This window comes from Lygodium microphyllum, chromosome 28 (genome assembly GCF_053477565.2).
Source record: "Lygodium microphyllum isolate KBCC chromosome 28, Lygodium_microphyllum_v1.1.10, whole genome shotgun sequence".
Lineage (NCBI taxonomy): Eukaryota > Viridiplantae > Streptophyta > Polypodiopsida > Schizaeales > Lygodiaceae > Lygodium > Lygodium microphyllum.
The window spans coordinates 3,071,864-3,096,993 of NC_141162.1; the positions used below are offsets into that span (position 1 = coordinate 3,071,864).

A 25,130-nucleotide genomic window follows, 5' to 3' on the forward strand; every position below is an offset into this window, starting at 1 on the left:
GGTAAAAAAAAGAAGGATGATGACAACTCTTCCTCAAAAGAAGTTGCAAAGGCAAATGTTGCATCTAGTGTGGTTATTGAAGAGCTTCCTGATACTGAAGAGGTACTTGTTGCAGCCTCATGCACTGATGTAAACGTTATGGCAGCAGTAGGTGATATGCACATCACCAAAAAGGATGTAATCGATGCCTTACTTTTAGCTCATGATGGGCTGTCACAATCATGGATAGTGGACAGCGGTGCTTCTTTTCATGTTATCCTCTCTTTGGAGTCATTTTCTGAATACACTGTAAGTTGCCTAGGTAAGGTTTACTTGGGAAGTAACTATGCATGTGAGATAGAGGGTGTTGGCATCATTCACTTGGCCCTTGAAAATGGCCAAGAGCTGATTTTGCAGGATGTCAAATTTGTACCTGGCATAAAGAAAAGTTTACTATCAGTTGGGCAGCTTGATGCTAGAGGGTATTTTCCTACCTTTGGTGGTGGATCTTGGAAGGTCCACAAGGGCTCTATGCTGATTGCTAAGCAAAAAGGGGACTTTATATTACTTGCATTGTAAAGCATTACCTGGCAAGTTCTTGGCTATAGCTGAAGTCCATTCACAGATGAAGCTTTGGCACAAAAGACTTGGTCATATGAGCTAGAAAGGCCTTCAGGTTCTCTCCTCTTTAGGGAGATTTGATGTAAAAGGCTCTGGTCTTGAATTTTGTAATGATTGCTTATATGGAAAACATGTGAAGTCTCCTTATCACTCTGGTGTCGCTAAGAAGTCTAATGCTCTTGACTTAGTACACTCTGATGTGTGCACTATGCCTGTCAATTCGTATGGGGGTGCATGGTACTTTGTTACTTTCATTGATGATTTTAGTAGAAAGTCATGGGTGTATGTACTTAAGAGCAAAAAGGAAGTGTTAGATGCTTTTAAAAAGTTTCATGCTTTTGTTACCACACAGAAAGGGCTTAAGTTGAAAGCCATAAGAACAGATAATGGGGGTGAGTATGTCTCAAATGAATTTAACAAGTTTTGTGAGATGCATGGCATTAAGAGGGAGTTGACAGCCCCTTATAATCTTGCATCAAATGGCGTGGTTGAAAGATATAATCGCACACTTTGTGAGTGAGTCAGATGCATGCTGTCCACAACTAATCTCCTGTAGCAGTTTTGGAGAGAGGCTCTTAAAATTGCAGTTCATGTATGCAATGGCTCTTCCAATCGTGCATTAGAAAGTGGCATTCTTGAAGAGGTTTGGTTTGGCAAACTTGCTTCATATGACCATTTGCGTGGCTTTGGTTGTGATGCCTTTATGCATGTACCTGTAGAACAGAGGACCAAACTAGACATGAAATCCATCAAGAGCATCTTCATGGGATATGAAGATGAGGGAGAGATGGGTTATAGAGTTTGGCTTCCTTAGGGTAGGAAGATAGTACGCAGCCGAGACATAGTATTTAATGAGGCAAAGTTACTGAAAAATGCTACACATGGTGATCTCGACAAAAAGAAGGTCAAATTTCAGCATGAACAGCCAGCCATTCAGTAGCCATTAGCTGAAAGTTCTATCCTTTTTGATACTGAAAATGAGCAGCAACCTATTGTGCTAGAGCCAGAAGATCATGGACAACATGTAGATGCACATGATGAAATAGGACAGCAAGAAGAACATGCTGAAAATAGATTATAGCAGCAAGAAAATGATGAAAATCAGCCACCTGGTGATGGTGTGCACATTCCTCAGGATGTAGGCTCACTGCTTGATAATACATATCATTGGGTAAGAAGGTCTACACGTGTCAGAAGGCAGCCACAAAGGTTCAGACATTTAAAGAGACACAGTCATGTGAAAACAAGAGAAAGTGGGAGCTTGCTATGTAGGAAGAGATGAAGTCTCTATATGCAAATAACACATGGGAGCTTGTACCTTTGCCCAAGGATAGGAAAGCTATTCCTAATGAATGGGTTTACAAAGTGAAATGTATTGATGGGAAGCCCAAGTACAAGGCACGGCTGGTTGCTAACGGCTATACACAGAAGGAAGGCATAGACTTCTAGGAGGTCTTTTCACCAGTGGTGAAAATGACTACGCTCCGTGTTTTGTTTGCTCTCATTGCATCCTTGGATTTAGAGTTGGATCAAATGGATGTGAAGACTGCTTTTTTTCATGGTGACTTGGATGAAGAGCTATACATGAAGCAGCTAGAAGGATTTGCTATTCCAGGAAAAGAGCATTTGGTTTGTAAGCTGAAACGCAGCTTATATGGGCTGAAACAAGTCCCTAGACAATGGTACAAAAAATTTGATACCTTTATGCTCAACCATGGATTTAAACGCAATCATGCAAATCACTGCTTATACACTAAAAAGGCTGATGATGGAAGTCTTATTGTGCTGGTTTTATATGTGGATGACATGTTGATTGCAGGACAGCATAAGAGAGCTTTGAATGCTCTTAAAGCTGAGTTCAGTCTTCTCCATGAAAGATTTGGGGACTACTGAACACATTTTGGGCATGCGCATTGAAAGAGATAGAGGGCAGTGTTTGTTGTTTCTCTCATAGGACAAGTACATCAGCAAAGTACTTGACAGGTTTAATATGGTTGATGCTAAGCCTTTTGGTGTGTCTTTACCGCCATGTACAAAGCTTAGCAAAGCTGATTGCCCTAAGGATGATGCAGTTGCTAGTGCCATGAAGGGTATACCTTATGCATCAGCTCGTGGATCTTTGATGTATACCATAGTTGCGATTCGCCTTGACATTGCTCATACAGTGGGAGTTGTTAGTAGATTCATGTCTAACCTTGGCAAGCCACACTGGGAAGCAGTGAAATTGATCTTCAGATACTTGAAAGGTACATAAGAAAAGTGTATATGCTATGGAAAGGGTACACTAGAGTTGTAGGGATTTTGTGATTCGGACATGCCAGGAGATCTTGACACTAGGAAATCTACCAGTGGGTATACTTTTACTTTGGCTGGTGGGGCTATATCTCTTGGTGTTTAAGATTGTAGAAAATTGTGGCACTGAGTACTACAGAAACTGAATATATTTCAGCCACAGAAACTTCTAAGGAAGCTATTTGGCTTGGCCATCTGGTCAAGGATTTTGGTTTTTCTTCATGTACTCCAGTGCTTGGTTGTGATAGCCAGAGTGCAGTATGTCTGGCTAAGAATGCCATGTTTCATGCACGTACCAAACACATAGATGTTTAGTACCACTTCATTTGACAAGTCTTGGATGATGATCTTGTCACATTGACTAAGGTCAAAACCCAAGATAACCCTGTAGATGTTCTCACTAAGTGTCTTGCAAAGGCTCAACATGAGCATTGCATTTGTTTAGTGGGAGTTGGTAGCTTAAAGGGACCACTTCAGGCCTTTAAGTGGAGGTTGTTGGGTATAAAGTCTCTTCGTCTCCGTGTATGTAGTCATACGGGTGTGAACATACCCTTATTGTACCCTGACATATAAATACATTCTTTTATTCTTTCATTTTTTGTGTACCATCACAATCTTTGTGAACACACCCTTATTGTACCCTAACATATAAATATATTCTTTCATTCTTTGTGCACCATCACAATCCAGTACACCTATCTTTGCATTCACTCTCTCTAACTCTCAACTTTGCTGCTCGCGTCTCTATCTTGCACTCCATTGCGCACTCTCTCCCCTTCACTACCTTGGAGACTGCCGTGTGCAATGCCACAAATATAGTGGATCCAAAGTTGACCACTCCAAAAGACGAAAAAGGGATAAATGCACACAGATGCATGTTTACATGGGCAAAATGCCAATGCATGGGGTAATGCAAAGGGAGATGCAATATGTCATGCTCACCTAAAATGCAATGCAATGGTGCCACTTGGATAATACCCTCGCAGGAAAATTGTTCACTTGTCCAAGTGCCCTTTTACAATTATGTCATCCTGATAGGGCAGATGAAGCTACAAATGTCCATAAGTACAATACAAAAGAATAAATGTCTAAAAATTGTAAGCATCATCTCTCTCGCTATCAAGAGAAGTAGCCGTCCCCTCTCAAACTGGAAGGGAAAGCAAGAGGGAAACACCCTCTCCCCGTTAATCTGAAGAAGTAGGAGAAGGTGCACCCAAGCCGATCTTGGGGAGAAGGTATTGAAGAACCGGTCGGTTGACCATTTTGGGCAAACTGTCTGTAAAATTGTTTAATGAAGGCACAAACTCTAGGTGGATAGTACCTAGCTCAACCTGCTCTTTGGAAAAGTGGAAGTGGACTCCCACATGTCGCGTCTGTGGTATGATGATCGGATTGCTCCCAAAGGCAATGGCACTCTGGTTGTCGCAGTAGATAACGATCGGAGAGTCACAAGGGAAGTGAAGCGCCGCCAGTAAGCTCCTTAGATCTTGGTGGTGCCATCGAAGAGAGTCCTATACTCGGCCTCAGCCCGTGGAAGCTGCCTCCGTCTCTTGCTTATGTCTGGACCAAGAAATGGGAACCATTCCTAAGGTGAAGAGGTAGTTGCCGTGGGAATGTTGGGTGTCAGGATCTCTTGCCCAATCAGAATCATTGTACCTTTGCAAACATAAACCAGAACCCTAAGTGAGGCCATAAGAATAAGTACACCGTAAATAACGCAATACACGAAGACATGCAATCCAATGTGACATCCTAGGTACTGTGAAATACTAATTGAGAATGCTGACTGAGTAAACTAAGTCGGACTAGTATGAATTAACCAAAGAAGTTTCCCTATTTTATCATCAAGTGTGTGTGTGTATGTATGATATCCAAAGACTTTGAAGTGGGATATGACAGGTCGAGAACCAAAGAATGCCTCGCACAGGGTCTTCTGAGGAAGAGCCATAGTCGGGCACTGGCTGAGGATGTATACTGCAGTGTTAGCAACCTCAACCCAAAGGCACTCAGGGAGCTCTGTTGCGAATAGCATAGAGCATGCCATTTCCATGACTGTTCGATTTCGATACTTTACGACTCCATTCTAAGAGGGGAGTTGGTAGAGGTGAGCTGGCAAGAGATGCCATATTGCTATAGAAACTTGAAAAACTCGTGGTAGATAAACTCACCACTGCTATCAGTCCTCATGTAATCAACATGATGACTTGTCTGGTTATAAATGAGTAGCACCCAAGCAGAGAAATGTGTGAAAGCATCGGACTTATACTTGAGGAAGTACTTCCACATGTATCTTGAATGATCATCCACTATTAAAAAGAAGTATAGCTCACCGTTCAAGGCAACAGTGGATATGGGCCCACACGCCTCAGCTCTATGTATAGATTACTAAGGAAATGGGGTATGGTGTTGCTTCTCGAGCTGATATGCTTTATAGACATCTTGAGCTAGCTTCAGGCGAGGAAGGCCCTCAACCATCTCACAACGAGACAACTCACAAAGAGAGTCATAGCCAAGATGCCCTAGGCGGAAATGCCAAAGACGCTCATTGTTCGTAGGCTCTCGAGATGTGGCTAATGTCTAGAAGCTGTGGAATATGGAACCCTCGGTTATTGGCTTGGTAAGAAAATGGGCCATGTGGTATAGGCCATTAGGTTGTGCCTCACCGCAAGCAATCACTAAACCAATCTGAGAGTCAAGGACCTCGACTATGGTTGCTGTAAAGAAAATTGTTTGTCCCAATCGACAAAGATGTTGAACGACCAACAATTTCACCCCAAGCTGAGGGACATGGTATACATTGTCTAGTGATGCTAGATCTGGACCCTTGTCAGTGGCAAAATTGATGCAACCTTGAGCCTGGATCTTGACCGAGGAGTTGTTTCATATGTGGACCCACCTAGCTGCAAGGGCTCCGGTATGGAAGATGTCTGCTGTAGGAGTCATGTGAAGTGTAGCTCCATTGTCCACAATCCAAACAGGCATTGATGTGCTCGGTTGTGACGAGTGGGCCTTTGCGGTAACCTTGTCGAGAGGCAACTCACAGATGTGGACGAGAATTGCATCGGATGTCTCTACGGAGACAATGTGGGTCTTTGTAGACCAGTCAAACAAGCCCTGTGGAGTTTAGGACGACGTCGACTAAGATGATTGACCGGTGGTAGTGTGGGTCTTGTAAAAATTACATGGCGCAGTGAACAGAATCTGAGAAAGAGATAGAGAGTACACAACAGATAAGAGGGGAATAAAAAAATTCTTTAGCTCCAAACAACTAATACAAAGATGGCTTTGTCCACCCGTGCGCTTCCACTGTGAAGTTTAGATGGCGATCTAGACAGAAGATAGGCGAAGAGCTTAAGGCCAGGTGGAACAACTCTGACTGGGTGAAAGATAGATGACAGATTGGCTGAGAAGGGGTTTAGCTTTTATAGCCTGTAAAGGAGGTCATGATGGATGACCTTCCATATGCACCTATGTTTGTTGACCTTCCATGTGCACATGTGTTTGTTGACCTTCCATATGTACATGTCTGCTGACCTTCCATGTGCACCTCCACTAGTTGGCTAGGGAATATTTCAAGGAATATTCTCTTTACCGTTGGCTGGGGCCCCTGATAACTCCCTTACCCCGCAACTCGATGCAATGTGCCTTGAGTTGCTACCAGCTTAACTACTCCGTCTAACCCAAAGATTAGACCCACAACGGTCACCTTTTTGCCATCTGGTCACGTAGACCTCATGTGACATACAAGTCAGGACTCAATCAATATTCGGGATCACATATGGCTTCTTCTCATAATGGGGGCCTTACAACTTTGAGCACCATGGATCATTGGTGGCACCTTATGAGGGCGGGGCATTGAGCATATCTAACACCCCTCCTCAATGTCCACTCGTAGGTGAACTATCTCCTCGGCCCAATGCCGAGTCTTTGAAGATAAACGTGAAGCAGATCCTTTGTAAGTGCTTTGATGAAGATATCCGCTCCATTCTCCTTTGTTGGACAGTAGATCAGTTCCACTATTCCATCCTCGATCAAATCATGCACATAGTGATACTAGATCTCTATGTGTTTGGTGCGCGTATGAAACACTGGATTTTTGGCAATGGCGATGCAACTCTGATTGTCACATCTCAGCACAGTTGGTTCTTCATCTTGCACTCCCATATGCCATAGGATCCTTCTCAACCATACTGCTTTACATGCAGCAAAACAAGCTGCCTTGTACTCTGTGTTAGTAGAAGACAATGCCATTGTTGGCTGCTTCTTACTAATCCAAGAGAAAATTCCTGAACCCAAAGAGAAACAATAACCAGAAACTGACTTCTTGGAATCACTGTCTCTTGCCCAATCTGAGTCACAGTTTCCCACGAGAAGTTTCGGAATTGTATGTGATACCATAGTCAAGAGTTTCCTTCAAGTATCTTAGCACCCGTATCCCAGCTTTCCAATGACTCTCACGAGGTTTGTTTGAGAATCTGCTCAAAACACCAACAAGAAAACTGATATCTGGTCTGGTGTTACACAAGTAGATCAGACTGTTGACCCACCTCCTGTACCTCCCAATGTCTGCTAGTGTTGATGTATCCTTAATGGATAACTTTGCATTCACTTCCCCTTCCATAGGTGTAGCTATCTCCTTATACTTGGCCATGCCAAATGCCTTCAGGATCTCCCTTGTATACTTCTTCTGAGAGATGAAGATCTTTCCTAGCTCTTGCCAGACGTCAATCCCCAAACAATAGTGCAGCAAGCCCAAGTTTGTCATTTCAAACTCAGAACTCAAAGCCTTTTGAGTTTGGTTGATCATATATTCATAGTTACCTGTAATAAGAAGGTCGTCTATACATAGGACAATCACTACAGACTTTTCACCATCCCTGTAAACATACACGTTAGCATCTGAGGCGCATCTTTTGAAGTTTAAATATAAAAAGAACTTATCTATCCGCTGGTACCATGCTCTGGGGGCTTGTTTCAGCCCATACAATGCCTTCTTCAGCTTATACACTTTGTTCTCAGAATGGGGGGCCTCAAACCCTGGTGGCTGAGCCACGTACACCTCCTCCTTGAGGTCACCATTTAAGAACATTGACTTAACATCCATTTGGTAAACTGGCCATTGCTTGTGGGCGGCCACTGCAAGTACTGTGCGAATAGTGGTCATTCTAGCAGTTGGGGCAAATGACTCTTGAAAATTAAACCCTTCAACCTGTGAAAATCCTTGTGCAACCAGTCTAGCTTTGTACTTTTGTAAGGTATCATCAGCCTTGTACTTTACCATCCAGATCCACTCGGTGCCAATAACCTTCCGCTTTGCTGGCCAATCCACTAGCTCCCAAGTGTCATTCTTCATTATGCTGTCATACTCGGCTTGCATAGCTGCCTTCCATGCTGGATCTGCAAGTGCTTCTTCTAAGTCAGTTGACTTCTTTACTTCTCTCATAATCTCAGCCATCAAGGCCATATTGACTATGTGAGGATAAGCCCTCTCCTCTATTCTTTGAGACCTTCTTGGTCCGTCTGCCTTCTCCTCAACAGATGTAAGCATAGGATTATTGTGGTCATAGAGTTGCTTCACCCAATGCGGCAATGACTTTTCCGATGGGGTGATGCCAGGTTGGTGAACTTTTTTCTCATCATTTGAAGATGATGCTTCCTCCTCCTTAAGGATAGGGACAGTTCTCGGGACAAGTTCATAGTGGACTACTTCTTCGCTTGATGATAAAGTGGAAGAACTTGCATTCTTCTCCTTCACTATATGCAGCTGCTCCTTGAACACCACATCATGGCTTGCGATGATCTTCTTTGCCTCTTGATCATATAATTTATAAGCCTTCTGCTCATCACTATAACCCAAGAAGATGCATTTTTTGCTTTTTGGTTTTAACTTGTTTCTCTTCTCATCTGGAACACGTACATAATATTCATATCCAAAAATTTGAAATGTGAGACAAATGGTTTCTTTCCAGTGTAAGCCTCATGAGGTGTTTTTCCCTTGAGAGCCTTTGTGTAGCTCCGATTTAGAATGTAGACTGCAATATTAACAACTTTAGCCCAAAAATGGTTAGGCAATCCCTTGCCCTTTAGCATGCATCGTGCTATCTCCACAATGGTGTGATTCTTGTGTTTCACAACACTATTCTACTGAGGTGTGTGAGGCGTTGTCAATTGACGCTTGATCTCTTTGCTCTTGCTAAAGTCTTCAAACTCCTTTGAGTTGAACTCACCACCACTAATTGTTCTAAATTTCTTCACATTTTTCCCTGTTTCATTCTCAACAAATTTTAGCCATTCTTTAAACTTATCAAAAGCTTGAGCCTTATCACGAAGGAAGTGCACCTATATCTTTCTACTGTAGTTGTCGACACTCAACATAAAATAAGATCCCCCCAAGGCTTGTGTAGGCATCTTACCGCACTAGTCAGTATGAACCAACTCTAGAGGAGCTTGTGCTCTATTCTTACTTTCTTGTGGAAATGCCTTTCTCTGTTGCTTGCCCATCATACAAGCTTCACATAGTTCATTCAATTCAGTCACTACAGGTAGGTGAGCAACCATACCTTGCTTGTGCATCTCCTTCAACACTGCAAATCCGATGTGTCCAAACCTTTCATGCCAAAGCTTACTTGTGCCCACTCTAGCGGTGGTTGTAAGAGCAGTTAGCTCATACAGGTTGTTCCTTCTTTCTCCTTTGCCAACAACTTTGCCAACACTATCGAGAATTTCTGCACTTGTCTTCTTGAACCTCACTTCATGACCAAGATCAGTTATGGCAGCAACTGATAACAGATTTCTCCTAATTTTGGGAACATATAACACATTTGAAAGCTTTTTGACTTCACCATTTGCAACAACAAAAGAAATAGTACTTGTACTCGCAGTAGGGCATTTTGTATCAGTTTCAACTGTCACAGTGATGGATTCTTATAGAGGCTGCATAGAACTGTATAGACCTTTCTTGTTGGTCATGTGATGGGAGGCTCCACTATCCAACACCCATGAGCCAGTGGTAGATTCTTCTTGCGTTGAGGAGCATACTTCCTTAATGGTCGCTATGAATAACTCCAACTTTGCTTCAGCCGTATTGATTGTCTCTTTGCTTTTACTTTTAAGGATACCATTCTTTTCGTTTGCCTTCTTGACACGACAATCAGCGATTGCATGTCCTTTCTTCTTGCAGTAGAAGCACTCTTCTTGAAACTTCTTCTTACCGCTCTTCTTTTTTTTTGTCACCATCATTTTTGGTGGAGGAACCACCTTTGCCTTTTGCATTGGCAAAGAATGCAACATCTCCATTGTTGCTTCCTTCTCAGGCTTTTAGCCTCAACTCCTCCTCCATCAATATTGCACAAAACTCCTCAAAAGTCAAAGCTTGAGGTCTCACCTGGGTATTAAGGGCAGTTACTAGTCCATCAAACTTTTGTGGACAAATCCGAAGATACCTCCTCGCTAGCTCCTCGCTAGTCTTTTGTATCCCACTGCCAGCCATCTGGTTGCGTAGATTCTTAATCCGAGTAATGAATGGTTCAGCTGTCTCTCCTTCAACGAACTTCTCTGCTGTTAGTCGATTCTCCAAGTTTTGAATTCTTGTTTGGTTTCGCATTTCATACTGACTCCTCAGTACATTCTAAGTCTCTGATGCTTTGATTGTATGCTAAATCAAAGTTAGAATACTGTCAAAACAGCTTTAACTAAGGCACACAATGTATTTGCATTCCTTTGTTTCCAAGCTCGTAGAAGATCTGCATTCGGAGGAATCATCACACTAGAATTTGATGGGTCGGGAGTAGGGTGTGGTTCTGCGTCAGTTCCCAGCACAATCTCTAAAGCTCATAAGAATCAAGGATAGTTGTAATTTTGAACTTTCACAAGGTGTAGTTTATACCATCTAACTTGCCTTCGCTGAAGGTTGGTGGACAAATCCTTAGTGTTTGATAGCCGGTACAGCAGTACCACCTCTTGCACCGCTTCCTGATGCACCAGAACCGCTTTCGGAAGATGACATCGTTCCTCTTTGCTGTTGAAGCCTTTGCCTCTTGCGCACTCTTCGATCCTTAGAGCCCCCTAGGCTCTGATACCATGTAAAAATTACACAGCGCAGAGAACAAAATCTGAGAAAGAGATAGAGAGTATACAACAGATAAGAGGAGAATAAAAAAATTCTTTAGTACACAATTGTTACAAAGATGGCTCTATCCACTCGTGTGCTTCAACTGTGAAGCTTAGATGGCGATCTAGATAAAAGATAGGTGAAGAGCTTAAGGCTAGGTGAAAAAACTGACTGGGTGAAAGATGGGTGAAAGATAGATGATAGATGGGTGTGAAGAGGTTTAGCTTTTATAGCTTGTGAAGGGGGTCATGATGGATGACCTTCCATATGCACCTGTGTATATTGACCTTCCATGTGTCTGTTGAGCTTTCATATGTACATGTGTCTCTTCTCCTTATAATGGGGGCCTTATAACTTTGAGCACCATGGATCATTGGTGGTACCTTATGAGTGTGGGTCATTGAGCATACCTAACAGGTTTGACATTTTCACTGCTTCTTGCTATCACCTTGTCTTCCCCGAGGGGGGTTGCTTGACTGAGGGGGCGGAGGTTTGTGACTTGGATTTTGGTGCTATGTCTCTTGCCTTTGATCGACACTTGTCGTCAAAATGGCCAGCCTTTTGACAATATCTATTCTTCTTAAGTTCATTTTGCCACCCAGGTTTGAGTTGAGACTGGGAGTTTCCTTGTGATTTCCTTGCTTGATTTTGATTTGAAGTTTGATTTAGTTTACCCTTCCCTTGCTACCCCTTCTAAGAATGAGCAACAAGAGCGCCCTCTAAGGGATTATTTATATGAAACTGATCAAATAGTTGTGCATAATGTAATAGTTGATATTCAAATTCATAGAATGTGGATAAATTTGGTAGAGAAACCACTTGCTATACAAAATTGAAATATTTACACGGCAACTTGTTAAGAAACAATGTGACCTGATCGTGAGAGGACTTAGGAGTCTTTGTAGTGGAGTATTCGGCAAGGAGATGGCGATACTCAACCAACTTGACTTTTAAGTCATCTCTGTGAGAGATTTTGAAGTTTTGAAGCTAATGGTCAAGATTTATTCGACGGGTTCTATCCCGAGCCGCGTAGCCGTTAGTCAAGTGTACCCATCGCTTTGATGCTAGGTCAAAATGCTAAAGCTAAGAATGAAACTCAAGCAATAAGCCTTGCATCAGCTCGACAATAGCGGAGGCATTTCTAGCCTTCCATGAGTGGACGACTTTATATGGAATAAGTGCAGAATTGAGTTGGGGTTCCAATCTCTGCACAAGATTCTATAGGTTCTGTGAGTCAATGACATGTCTCATCAAGTTTGACCAAGTTGTAAAGTTTGACCTGTTAAAACGAGTCTTGTCATTGAATGCATGCTTGGTGGAAAATGAGATAGAACCATGAGCTATCGAGAATGTGGGGTAAGATGGATATGGAGGATAAGATGGTGGTGGTGGTGGAGGTGTTTGATAAGAAGGAAGAGGGAGAAGAGATGGGTAGGTAGAAATAGATTGTGAGTATCCAAGGAGTGCCGATTGATACGGAGGCACGGGAACATGAATGTTTCCATAAGGTGTTGATGGAGGTGGAGGCACTGGGACATGTAAGCCTTATCCAAATATTAGTTGGGACACAGTATAATGACTAGAGGATCCACTAGGTAATGCCATGGAGGCAAACTGTGGCACCAAGTGATTTACACTTTGGAGAGACTATAGGGGATACCTAGGGTGCAATGATCTGAAAAGTGTGTGAGAAAAAGATGGAACACTACTCGGTTGAGGAAGAGATGAGATCCTAATGGTTGTGCCTAAGTTTGAAGAACCCCCTGGTGTGGTGAATGAAAACACATGCGATTCTATATGAGAGGCAACACGCAATGCACTCAATGGAGGCTGAAAGGATGTGGTAGCGGAATAAGAGGGTGGGATGGAAGGAAGATTAAATGGATTTGTGATAGATGTAGATAGGAGAAATAATATGGGTTCCTTTTGTCCATTAAATGCATTAAATTGAAATAATGATAATAAAGATACACCTACTTTATTTTGACCTTTGAAAACAAAATTGTTTGAAGGAAAAGAAGTGAAAGGAGTACTCACAGTTTCTTGTTTCAGTTGCTTATGTAGTCTTGAGTTCATAAAGAAATATCTGTCTTTCTCATTACTCATAAACCAGAAATTGTTTTGCATACGTCTTCATCATGAAAATCATCAATACCAATAGGAGAAGGGGAATCATTATTAACAGAATCTGAAATGGTAGACATACTTGGCACCGGAGAGAATAAGTATGAAGGCAATGGAGTGTACTCTATGTCAATTTTCACTTGTAGATGGCAAGTTCTAAGTGGAGATTTTGCCCTTCTTGCATGGTTAGTAGATTGGTGTACCGAATCTAAAGGGTGAAATTCAGACTTATCTTCTATCTGTTGCTGGGCTCTATGCATCAAAATGAGATTGTACTTAGTTGTAGTGATCTCGTAAGGTCGTGAAACTCCATAGTAGTCCAATGTTTGTCCGGCCATGTCGAGAGCTTGTGAAGCAAGATGTGAGGCCTACTTCGACTTTCTCCTTCATGGATTCAGCTCGGATGTGAAAAGTGTGAAAGTAGTGTTCGAAGTCATCTACCCTTTTGTTGTTGCTGCTTCTTGTGTAGAGCTTTCAGATCAAGGCCTAGCTTTCTCTTAGAGAATTTGGCTCTAATGCCATGTGAAGAAATACCCTAACATAGAAACACAAATAACACCATTCGACAAAGCACAGACTGATAGAAGAACATAGTTAGGGTTAGGGTAACTCAAAGACAATGAATACAGAGAATGAATGAAGTGATATGACTATTGAATATACAATGCTTATGCAACAGACACACTATGTAGTGAATGAATATTGTATCTCGCACTTCTATATCTTAAGGATCAGGGCAGGGGTAATGAGCTAGAGAGAGTGTGGTACTTCGAACGGATGCCGAATCGTAGCAAGGAAGCCTCCAAATGTCAAACACTAGCAAACGCAGCCAAGGAAGGCTGGATCTGATGCAGACGGCAGTGCAAGAGAGAGAAAGACTAAAAACGCAGGTGAGGAGAGAGAGACACTGGCTACAAGAGAGAAAACAAATATAGGCTGTAGGAGAGAGAGACTGAAAACGCAGGCAAAAGTAGCAGTAGAACCAACATGCTGAAATCAGCTCCGAACAGTGTGGTAGTCTGGAAACAAGCACCAGACTATTGTAGACAGCAATGACCATCTTGGATTGCGATGTCCTCTGCGTTTGGGATGTGGGAAGCAAGCTGAAATACCTGAAATTTGCAAAAACGAGATTAAGACAGAATGGAAGGTAGCATACTTATTTATAGAAAGTTTGGGCCCTCCCAAGTGGGTTTGTGTTTATGGGATATAGATACTCTCTAGGAAGGTATTTCTTTTTAAATAAACAAGGTTTCTTTTTTAATTAAGTATGTTTTGGGATTGTTTAAGTGAAGCTAATGCATTTCTAGCTCAACAGGGAGGGAGGGAGAGGCTTATGTGGAGATATGCTAGGGTTTGCAAAAAAAACACTAAGTATACGAAGCACAAAACGCAAAAACGCAAACAGAGAAGGAAGAGAGCTTTGAAGTGAATGAATGAATGTTATAAATGAAGGAAAGAATATATAAGATGATCAAGGTTAAAACTGTCCAACAGTTGATGGCTCTCATGAAAGCGGATTGAGGGAGTAGAGTGTGATGTTCACCGAAGATAGATCCTGAGTGCTATAACCACCAGTTGGAGTTGAGATGATGTTGAAAGGAAGGGCAATAAGCTGGAAACCAAAATATAGTTAAAACTGGTAAAATGTAATTGCATGAAGATGATGATAGCCGATGACTGGAGGTTGTAGGAAGTTGGGCGATAGCAAAGGACTATTTTCATCTCTATGTTGATGGAGGCAATACTCACCAAGGTAGGAATAAAAAAATCAAACCTTCAAATAGGTAGGATCCAGTAGCATACATGCAATGTTAGTCCTAACTGAAATACAAAACCCAACATGAAAGGATCAAGAAAGAAACGTGAATACTAGATATTCCATATTGAGATGCTTTGGATATTGTGTTAAATGAAAAGAGAGCTAAGTAAGTATTAGATGCAACAGAAGTAAATGTGCAGTGGAAGACTTGGAAAAGTATGGCCAAGCCTAAAGGAAACTAGGTGAAGGTTCCTAAGGATGCTATGAGAGACTAGTCTAGTGGGAGGGAAAGGTGGGAAATGTGAAGGTGAATGAGAAGCATCAAGCTCGCACTGCTAAAATGAAGCTGAGGATGAAGGATTACCTTGTGGAACATCTTTGAACATAGAGTTTTCTTCTAACCCATACTAATATCAAATTGGGTCTCCTAGTTATAGTTGGTTCTTGCATAACTAAAGGAGCAGTGCAGACATAATCAAGCTTACACAAAAATGGATTGTATGAACTTACCACTGTGCTTGATTTTGAAGAGTTTGAACTTTTGGCTGTCTCTCGAGTGGATAGTCTTTCCTCAACTGAGAGGTGATTAGTGTCATGAGGACATATATTTTTGAAACCTCACTTAACATGTGGATTAATTTTTAATCACATGATTAAGTAAATGTTGAACATGTGAGGTGCAACTGGGGTTAAAGTAAATTTACAAGCCCGGGACCCAAAGAAATCACGGGATGTCAAAGGCAAAAGTTGCTATAAGTTATGCCGCACAGGTACTTGGTGGTATTTGGTACCAGTTGTTGGCCTAGGTCATGACATTAGAGAAGTGACGTTTAATGGTACCTAATACCAATTTGATGGTCAAAGATGGCGCAGAGATACTCGAGAATGGAAGTTGCCTAGCCAATTTAATTATTGGCCAGTTAGATCATTTTTCAGGGCATCAAAATAATTATTAGATTAATTTTCAGTATTTAAAGATTGAAAATTAATATTTAATTATGGCTAATGCTGGAAAAACCATTTTGAAAGGCTGTCACTTGTCAAAAATGCCCATGCAAGATTGAAAAACGTCTTTAGAGGCTGGAGAGAGGCATTTCTAGTGTATTCAGGCTGCAAGAGAGAGGGAGGGGAGGTTGTTGGTTTGATTTGCAGCCATTGGAGGACCTTCTGAGGTTGTCAAGGGCAGGAGAAGACCAATCAACAACAAGAGACAACATCTACAGGCTGTTTAGACAGGGCAACAGTAAATGACTGATTTTCTTTAGTTCTTTGCATCTACAAGCTGTTGTGGCAGGGCAACAGCTGCATTTGACTGATTTTCAGTCATTGTTCGCAATGAAACTCTAAATTTTCTCTCTCTACAGCTTTCCATCTCATCTCCCAACCATTTCACAGCCTTGCTTTGAAGATCTCAGCATTTGGACCCTTGAAGGCTGAGAAATTGCAAATTTCTCTGCTGTAAACCCTAATTTATAGCAGAAATTAGGGTTTAGCAGCAGCCTTGGGAAGCGTGCTAGAAATTGGAAGCTCCAAGACTTGGATTCAACAGGGCTGAAGGTGAATCTCCTCCAAATTCAAATGGAGGACTAGCCAGCCATTGAATTTGGGGCATTTCCATCGTCTATGAATTGGGTGAAGGCCAATTAAGTGCCCGAAACAAGGGGCAAATCAGATTGAAGACTTGTTGGTCACTTTGGACAGCAAGGGGAGTTTGGATTGCGAAGGGGATCGGGAGAATCCCATTGTAAATCAACTTTTTCTTCAATAAAGCTAAAGAAATACCTAAAGGGGCGTCAATTTTGGGGCCAATCGGGTGTGCATTGTCCAAGATCAGTAGGTAAGTTTGTATTTTTAGATTTGCATTAATTGTTTGCTGCTGTAATTAAGTTGTAATGGGGGATTTACCACCCATCCACGGAAGGAAGGCTAGTTACAATTAGACTTGCCAATGGAGTGCTTCAATTGAGATGCACCTTGCGAAGGTATACTCGATGAAGAAGAGTTGGGCCTCAACGAATGACCATAAAAGAAAGGTTAGCAAATGAGCGTTGTCCTCCAAATCAATAATGCCTCAACAAAGCCGCCATTGAAGGAGTAGTTTGAGAATACATTAGAGGATCTAAAGATGGAGTAGTCTAGGCCATTGTGAATCAGCAAGTGATGTATTGTGTAATCAAGGACAAACCAAACAATCCACAATAGTCTCAGGTAACTCTTTAGAAGAGCATCGGCTTTGACACCATGTGAAGATATGCTAGGGTTTGCAAAAGAAAAACATTGAGTGTATGATCATGACTGAAGCACCAAGAACTCAAACATAAACGTAAAAATGCAAAATGCAAAACAAAAAGAATGAGAACTCTGGAGTGAACAAATGAATGCTATAAATGAAGAAAAGAGCGTATAAGATGTTCAAGGGCAGAATTGTTCAACAGTTGATGGCTCTCGTGGAAGCAAGCTGAGGGAGTTGTCAGAGTGTGACATCCACCGTTGATGGATCTCGTGTGCTATAACCACCAGTCGGAGCTGAAAGTGGAAGGGCAACAAGATGGAAACTAAAATGTAGTAGTCTCTAGGTTCGGAACTGGTAAACACAGCAATGTAACCACTTGAAGATGATCATTGGAGGTTGTAGGAAGCTCGGTGACAACAGAGAAAGGTGAAGATGATGCTGACTGGGCCTACACTGCAGTAAATGCAAGCTGCAACATGCATTGGAAGTGGCTGGACAGCAGGGTGGCCTTCTCAAATTGTAAACACAGCTGTTAGGAGGGGCAGAAACTGTTCATCAACAACTGGCATTTGTAGGCGGCAGCAATGGACAAGGTGTTGGGGACTATTGATGACGTGCCAGCAGTCGTGATGGGTTCGACAGCCATTGGAGGGAGAGCTGATGGTTGAAACCTGCCAGACAAGGGTTGTGGCTGAGTGGTGGGCAGCTTGTCTATTTATAGGTAAGTGGATCCTTGCAAATTACATTTTGACTTATTGGACAGAGACACTCTCTAGGACCACACACCGTTTAATGAAACTTTAGGTAATTTACATGTTTTAGGGCTGTTTTAAAGAGCTAATCACTTTATAATGCATTTTAAAGCTCAATAGCTTATTGTTGTGGCAGGTAGCTTCTATGATATCAGCAGGGTTTGTCATCTATGATGTGGCTGCCCCATGGTTAGAGATTATTTGATTGACTTCGATCTTCGCTCATGCATGATGGTTCACTCCTTGTGCATGATGGTGCAATATGTTCTTATTGTTCAACGGCTTCAACCCGTTTTCTCACTCTTGCTGTCACACTTTTTACTTTTTTTGGTTTTGTTTTATCTAGTGATGAACATGGCATTTGCATGCTGGCCAGATGGCCTCTTGTACATCTACTCATCCTTTAGTTTCAACAACCTTTACGAGAGAGAGAGAGAGAGAGAGAGAGAGAGAGAGAGAGAGAGAGGATCATAGGTAGGGAGGGAATTTGACTTTATGCTGGGTGGAAACTGAACTTTGGATTTTAGGTGGAAACGAATTCGTGTATCTTGCCGTCAGCCATTTGGACTTGATGAACAGAAAACATGCATAGGCATTTCAAGGATCAAGTTCAAGCCTTGTAAAACAGAAAAAGAAGTTGCTGCAGAGGTTGCAGAAGCTCGGTTACAGGAAAATATGAAAAGTGAACTGACAATGATGTTCCCCAAAGTTTCAGCAGATTTTGAACCTCAAGCATTTTCTCAGGTAACAAAAGCGATGAGTTCCATGACAGGTTTTGATGATCATGATATTAAGGACAATTCTGTAAACCGAGGAAAGAGACAACTTCCAAGCTGGTCCTCTCCCAGCAAGGATAATAAGCAGTTGAAGACAATTGTCAATACTGTAGGAGACAAAAGTGATAATGAAACATCTGGAGAAATCAGATCGGTAAGTTCAATGACTGATCAGAGTATTCAAAGAAGAGGGGGGAATGGATTTAGAAGGAAACATGGAGAAGAACATGATAAAGATGTAGTTCATAAGTCTAAGCAGTCAGGCCAACCAGATGATTCTCATGGTTATAGTTTAACTGGTAGCAAAGAGGTCAACAACTCAAGAGATTATCACACAGATTCTGTCGTCAATGCTGCAACAGGAAGTGCACATAAAGGGGCAAATACAGTGGTGAAGGATAGAGACAATGGACTTGCACCTTTGCATCAAGCTGGTAATGCAGAAGCATATACATCGACTACTCAAAACAGCACAAGGAAACAGAAAAATAGTTCGAAGTCCACAACTCTCTGGAGTCCAAGTATTCCTGTTTGTAGCCAGCAAAAGGAAAAACCACCATGTAAAGGCCAAAGGGGATCCAAGAACTTAGAAAGTTGCAGTACTTCTGAAAATTCAAAGGGCAAAGAAAGCAACAGAAATCAATGGTCTTCAAGTTTACCTGTTAGGCCAAGTGCACAAGCATGTGTTGCAGCTAATAGTGATAATCTGGCAAATAGTCCGGTGCTAGTATCAACTGAAGAGGATATAAAAAACAAACAGAAATCAAAGACAAGTAGAGGCAAAAAAGTGCAGCAAGATTTTGTGGAGGCAAGTGAGGTGATCAGTCCTGACAACTTTTCAAAGTTCCTGGTATGTTAATCAAGTTAGTCACCATTCATTTTGTGTTTGCATACTTCTGCTTTACATTTTAACATTGCTTATCAATTAAAACACTTCTTTTTAAATGCTTTGTACTTGTTTTTTTATTGTAATGACATAATTATGCCATATATTTGATACATGTTTACAGATGGTTTCACATCTTAATGAAATCTGTTGTATGATCTTTCAATAGTTCATCTTTGTATGCAGGATGGGGTTTGTTTTGCAATCTCTGGCCTAGTCAATCCTGAGCGAGCTGATGTTCGGGATAAGGCACTAGAGATGGGTGCTCAGTATCGGCCAGATTGGAACGCCGACTGTACACTTCTGGTGTGTGCCTTTGCAAATACTCCAAAATTCTATCAGGTCAAGGGTGAGAATGGCACAATTGTTGCGAAGGTTAGTTCACATATAAAAATTGTGTTTGACCCTTGATTTTGCATGCAGTTCTCAGAAAGGAAATGTCTATGCATAGCAGGATTAAGCAATGTTAACATGGTATTTGTATTTAAAACATGCATTCAGCATTAGGACAACGGTTTATTTTGTCCAGATTTGAATGATAATGATAAGTCAATTGTAGGACTGGATCCTTGATTGCCACCGACAAAGGAAGCTGATTGAAATTGATAAGTACCTAATGCATCCTGGAAAACCTTGGAGACAGTCGGGGGTTTCTGTCAGTAATGGTGAGATATCTAAGCTTGGGTCTTTTCGTTAGTTCTCATACTGCCTTTATTAATTTGAAAGTCCATAAAAATCTGAAGAAGTGCTTAGTATGCTCCTTGAAAGTAAAATTTGTGGTAGAAATCTAGGATTGCTGGATTTAAGCTTGTTTGTAGAGATGGAAAGATTGTGCATAAGTTCACAATGTCATTTTGTCAAGTGTGCACCAAAGACTAGCCCTATAAACTTGACGGCTCAACACATGGGTGCCTGCTAAGCTACAATTGTGGCTATTAGTCTTCTCTGTAGAGGTTATAAACCTGGCACTGACATGCATGTTGAGAGCGAAACTCACTAATTGGTCTTTATATCCTCATCAAGTTCATCAGGTTTCTGGAGTGGATCTCCAGCTATGATCTCCTACCTATTAAATCAGTCCATCCTGTCCATCTGGATCTCCATCAAGGTCATGAGAAAACCCCCATTATCAACCCATACACGGATGTGCATTAAACTTCATAAACCTGACACTGCCTTGCATGTTGAGCGGAAGAGCCACCAAATTTTATGTCACCCTCATTAGCTCATTGGCCTGCAGGGTTGAGTAGATATCCATCATGATTTCTAAAATCAGTCTATACTTTTGATTGGGATCTCCATCAGGATCTCCAATATTTTCATGCTCTTTTTGTCATCAACCTTGCCTGAGATGAGCAATACAAACAGAGCATGTAGTATCCATGCTGTAGGTACTGAATCAACCATGTTCACGAAAAAGATCCACCATATTTAGGAAAGTCAAGGCATAAGACTGACACTAGCATGCAGATTGAGAACAACTGAGACATCTTGATGATGAAGCCAGCTGGTACAATTCATGCCCTCCTGGCTGCAGTGTTTCTGGTGGAGAAACTTCCACAGCAAGCATGCAGGGTCCACATAGGCAGCTAATATGAGATTGGTGGTGCAAGTGAAATTTTACATTTTACATTTTGTCAGTCAAGCAAACTAGAGACAGCCAGCGACAAGAACTTGGTTGATAGTCACCACTCTCCCTGTAATGAGAGCCTCACAGAGATCCAATATCAGAGTTTCTGTTTGATGCTTAAAAGAGGAGGTGCCAATGGCTGCTCTAAAGTAATGTCAATCTGCATATGGCATCCAAGATATCTCACCACTGAGCCATGGGAAACCCAGATCAAGGCCTCATGTGGTTGCCATTCTGGCTGCCTAGTGTAACAGACTCGAAATCTGTAGGATTTGTGCCAATTAATTAAGGCACCAGAAGCTTTGAAAAATATCTCCATGGCCGGTAGCCCTTTTTGATGAATCTCAGCCTCCCAATCCTTATTGCTTTAAAATGATTGATAGCACTGCTATACACAGTTTTTTTGTTGTCTACTTTGTAACATTTGGGCATATTCAGTGCAGGGTACAGATAAGACATATCAGATGACACTAGGAAGTTTCTCACAGATAAAAGAATGGGTTCATAGAGATGTAACTGCCTGCATTGACTGGCTTCAGCAACAAGAAAACCAGGCAAGTACTTACCCTGGAGAGTCTGTTCCATATGTTTCACAAGTTAATGCTGCCCTAGTTTTTTCAGAAAAGTTGCTTCTCACGAATTCTAGGTGGGCATGTGCAGCCTGAAGCAGGGGAGCTAAAAATGGTTGCCATTCAAGGCATTCAACTGTGTTTAGATGATGCACTGGAGTGTCTGCAAAAGCACCAGGTAGAAAGATACGTGAAGGTTCATCTTTTTTCTTTTCAATCTACAATTTGACAATCCTCATTTGCTGCCTGTAACTAAAATGCTGTATCGATTTCACTCCTGGTGCAGAGGAATTGAGTTTTTGCATTTTGGGGCATGCTTGGGATGTTAAATTGCTGGTTTTCTGGTGTGCATTTTGTGTCCTATAGTGATTATTCTTACTGCTTGCAAAGCATTGTCTGCTGGAGGGTTTTTACTGGGACACTTTATTGCAAAAGAGTCTCAACATGGAACTATGTGTGAATTATAATTAGTGATTGAAAATAAAACTTTTTTGTGCCATCTTTTGTGTTTCTTTTCAGAGGTTTTCTTCTGTTTCTCTGCTTCATGATTATAACTGACTGGATTTCTGTGTTCTTTAATTACCTGAATAATTAGTTCTGTTTCTTATCAGAGCACGAAGAATATTTTAGAGACTTGGGATTTCATCCCTCGGGCAGTGCAGGAACTACAAAGGGGCGAGCATAAGATGACACCTAAGGAACTGGTGCATGAAGCTGAAAGGTTAAAATGGATATATGCAGATGAATTGAATAAGTTAAAGGGCATAGAAGGACATAGAACTGAAGTAAATGAAGACGAGGATGATGATGATGCGACTGAATTGATGTCAGATGAGGACCACCTAAATGATCCTGTTGATTCTGAAAGTGATGGAACAGAAGTCCTAGATGAAAACTCCATCCAAGAAGCACAGGAGATCATCAGCAAGATGCTACAAATCTAATTTGTCCACTCCATTGAATCCAGGAGTCCATGGATGTTGTGCAATGTGTACATAAGCAAATATAATCCATTTTGATGATCTTTCTGCTCCTCTCCTCTTACATCACTGGCTCAAATACTAACTATAATATCACGTCCCTTGCATCTTAAAAGGGCATCAATGCGTTCGAATCTGCACCAGACTTGTTTCAGAGCAGCACATTAACATGCCACACAATATTGCATCTTGAATATTTTCATCTTTCATGCATGGGACCAGAGCACCACAATTTCAATGCCACTAATATGGTCTCTTTTGTGTAGCTTTCTTTCTTTGGAAGATGGCAACTGTTTGGTGTGATTTTCAGTACGGCTAGATTCTGAGTCATTCAATTCTTGTTGAACAACCTTGGTAGCATATTTCAGATTGCCTTGGTCATCTAGGCTTGCACACGTTGTCCAAGATTTTAATGGATGGACATGAGTAGGTGAGCCCTTGAGTGGCAGAAATCTCAATTGTAGCTCCTTTTCTATGTTGCTTTGCAAATCCTTTTCCTTGCATGCCCTTTCTTTCCATATATGAGATTAAATTCAAAATCTCAAAACACATGATTGTAATGCAATTTGTTTGCCTTGCCACAAGCTTTTGTTTATGCCTAGAAAAGGTGTGGCTAGTTATATTACTCACAAGAAGAGACAAGTACAAAGGCTCATCATTCTAGCAGGAGCTGTATGCATGTACAAGCCCTCTTTAAGGGGTCTGTGAAGAATGGGAAAAAGAAGCCATGGAGTGTAACACCATTGGGGATTATGATCTTGTAAGGAGAAGAACGTGTTATGGCAACCCTAATGTAAAAGAGTGGGGATAGACGGGTAGGACATAGGTTAGTATGGGAATACCCAATTATATTGATGGTATATATAAGGTGTTGAGAGACCCAATTAGGGCATCAGCTTATCAATGATTAAGTCTCTTTTACCTTTTGTAGCTTTCATGGCTTCCCTTCTCTCTCTTTTCCCATCTTTCTCTCTCCTCTGCTAGTTTCTCTTTCTCTTCTCTCATCTTTTTCCTCTCGCTCTCTTTGCAGTCTCTTCCTTTTCTCCTCTCTCCTTGGGCTCCTTCATTATAGTTGGTATCAAAGCTTAGGTATTTGGTCCCTTCTTTCTCTTTCCTCATGCAGTTATATTTTACAAAAAAAAAAAAAAAAAAACTAGTCACATAGGTACAACAGCAGAGACAAGAGCTGTAATAAGTAGTGATGGAGTATCACATGGTGCTGGCAGCCTTTCTTGGGGATCTCATAGAGCTATGGTCAAGTTGGAGGCACAAGTCAAATTTAGTAGCTCATCATAAATTTTGAGGTAAAATTTTAGGGATTCTTGGTGGAGTTAGAGAAGAGTAAAACTACTGTTATTTTTCAAGAAAGGCCTTCTTCCTCTTCTTCCCTCAAGCTTGCTTCAGGCTACCATGGTCTCTCTTTTGATTATATCTCTCATTCCTTGCTCCAAACCATCTTCAACATCTTGAGGGAAAGCTCCCTTTTGCTTTGCTCTATCATTCAAGCACCCTCTTGAGGTGGATTAGTTCTATTATGTGGGAGACATCTTCAGGGAGATTCGTGCTTGTTCCAAGCAAATATAACGACTTTTTGTGAGTGTCCCATGGTGAAAAGAGAGGCAGGTTTGGCAAGGGTTTGTTGTTTTCTATAGGTAGCCACTAGAGGCCATTCTACGACTCGGCTCTTTGAAGGAGGCATACTTTTGCTTGTTGCTGTAATTGCTAAGGGTCTTGTCGATCCGGTTTGTTGGCAGACCCTTGATGCGTTAATGATTATGAGACCATGCTTGTTGTGCCAGATAAACTACTGGATGAATAGGAAAGTGGCGATGCAGGTAACACCATTGAACCTGTCCCAGTAAATGCAAGTGGCTCGACACCAACACTCAAGTTCTAATGCAAAGAGGGAGATCCTGTGTGGCCTGAATTTGAGTCTATTGCATGAGACCCTTGTGCATGCACGCTTATATTTCATTCGACAGTTAGCCCTTGGTTCGCCCTTGGTTCATACTGTTGAGTTGAGCGTTTCTGGCATTTACAGATGGGCTAATTGAAAAGCTACCCAACATATTTAGCCCCATGTAGTTCTTGCACAGGGTGAGGCAAGAGGTGGAAGCACAAGTGCAGCCGATTGCACACCTTGTACGCCACTGCTCGAGTGTAAACGTGGTGTAGGAGGAATGTTTTGAGTTTGGGGCCCTGCCACCGAGGAAGCGCCAATGAAGACGTCCCAGGCTGGTGGATTGAGTCTAAATATTGATCCAACACCAAGGCTCTGCCAAGCCATGCATGCCCATACAAAACTATGAACATGATCAAGGTGCAAGCTCTGTTCATTGGCGTTGGCATTGTCATAATCTTGGAATCAAGAACCAACAACAGGCTTGGATCAAGAGGATGAGCCCCCTATGAAGCA

General features: G+C 41.7%; 1 protein-coding gene across 1 annotated transcript in view; it reads left to right on the plus strand.

The window, feature by feature from the left end:
* The window catches only part of ATXRCC1 (BRCT domain-containing DNA repair protein), a 35,157-nt gene extending 12,203 nt beyond the window's left edge, over positions 1–22,954 (plus strand). The window contains exons 2-7 of the mRNA XM_087670469.1: positions 18,401–19,499; positions 19,722–19,910; positions 20,095–20,200; positions 21,604–21,719; positions 21,826–21,912; positions 22,346–22,954. Coding sequence (XP_087526595.1) covers positions 18,401–19,499; positions 19,722–19,910; positions 20,095–20,200; positions 21,604–21,719; positions 21,826–21,912; positions 22,346–22,678 — 1,930 coding nt within the window. The 3' untranslated portion in view covers positions 22,679–22,954. The remainder of the gene's footprint in view (positions 1–18,400; positions 19,500–19,721; positions 19,911–20,094; positions 20,201–21,603; positions 21,720–21,825; positions 21,913–22,345) is intronic.
* Positions 22,955–25,130: the final 2,176 nt, after the last annotated feature.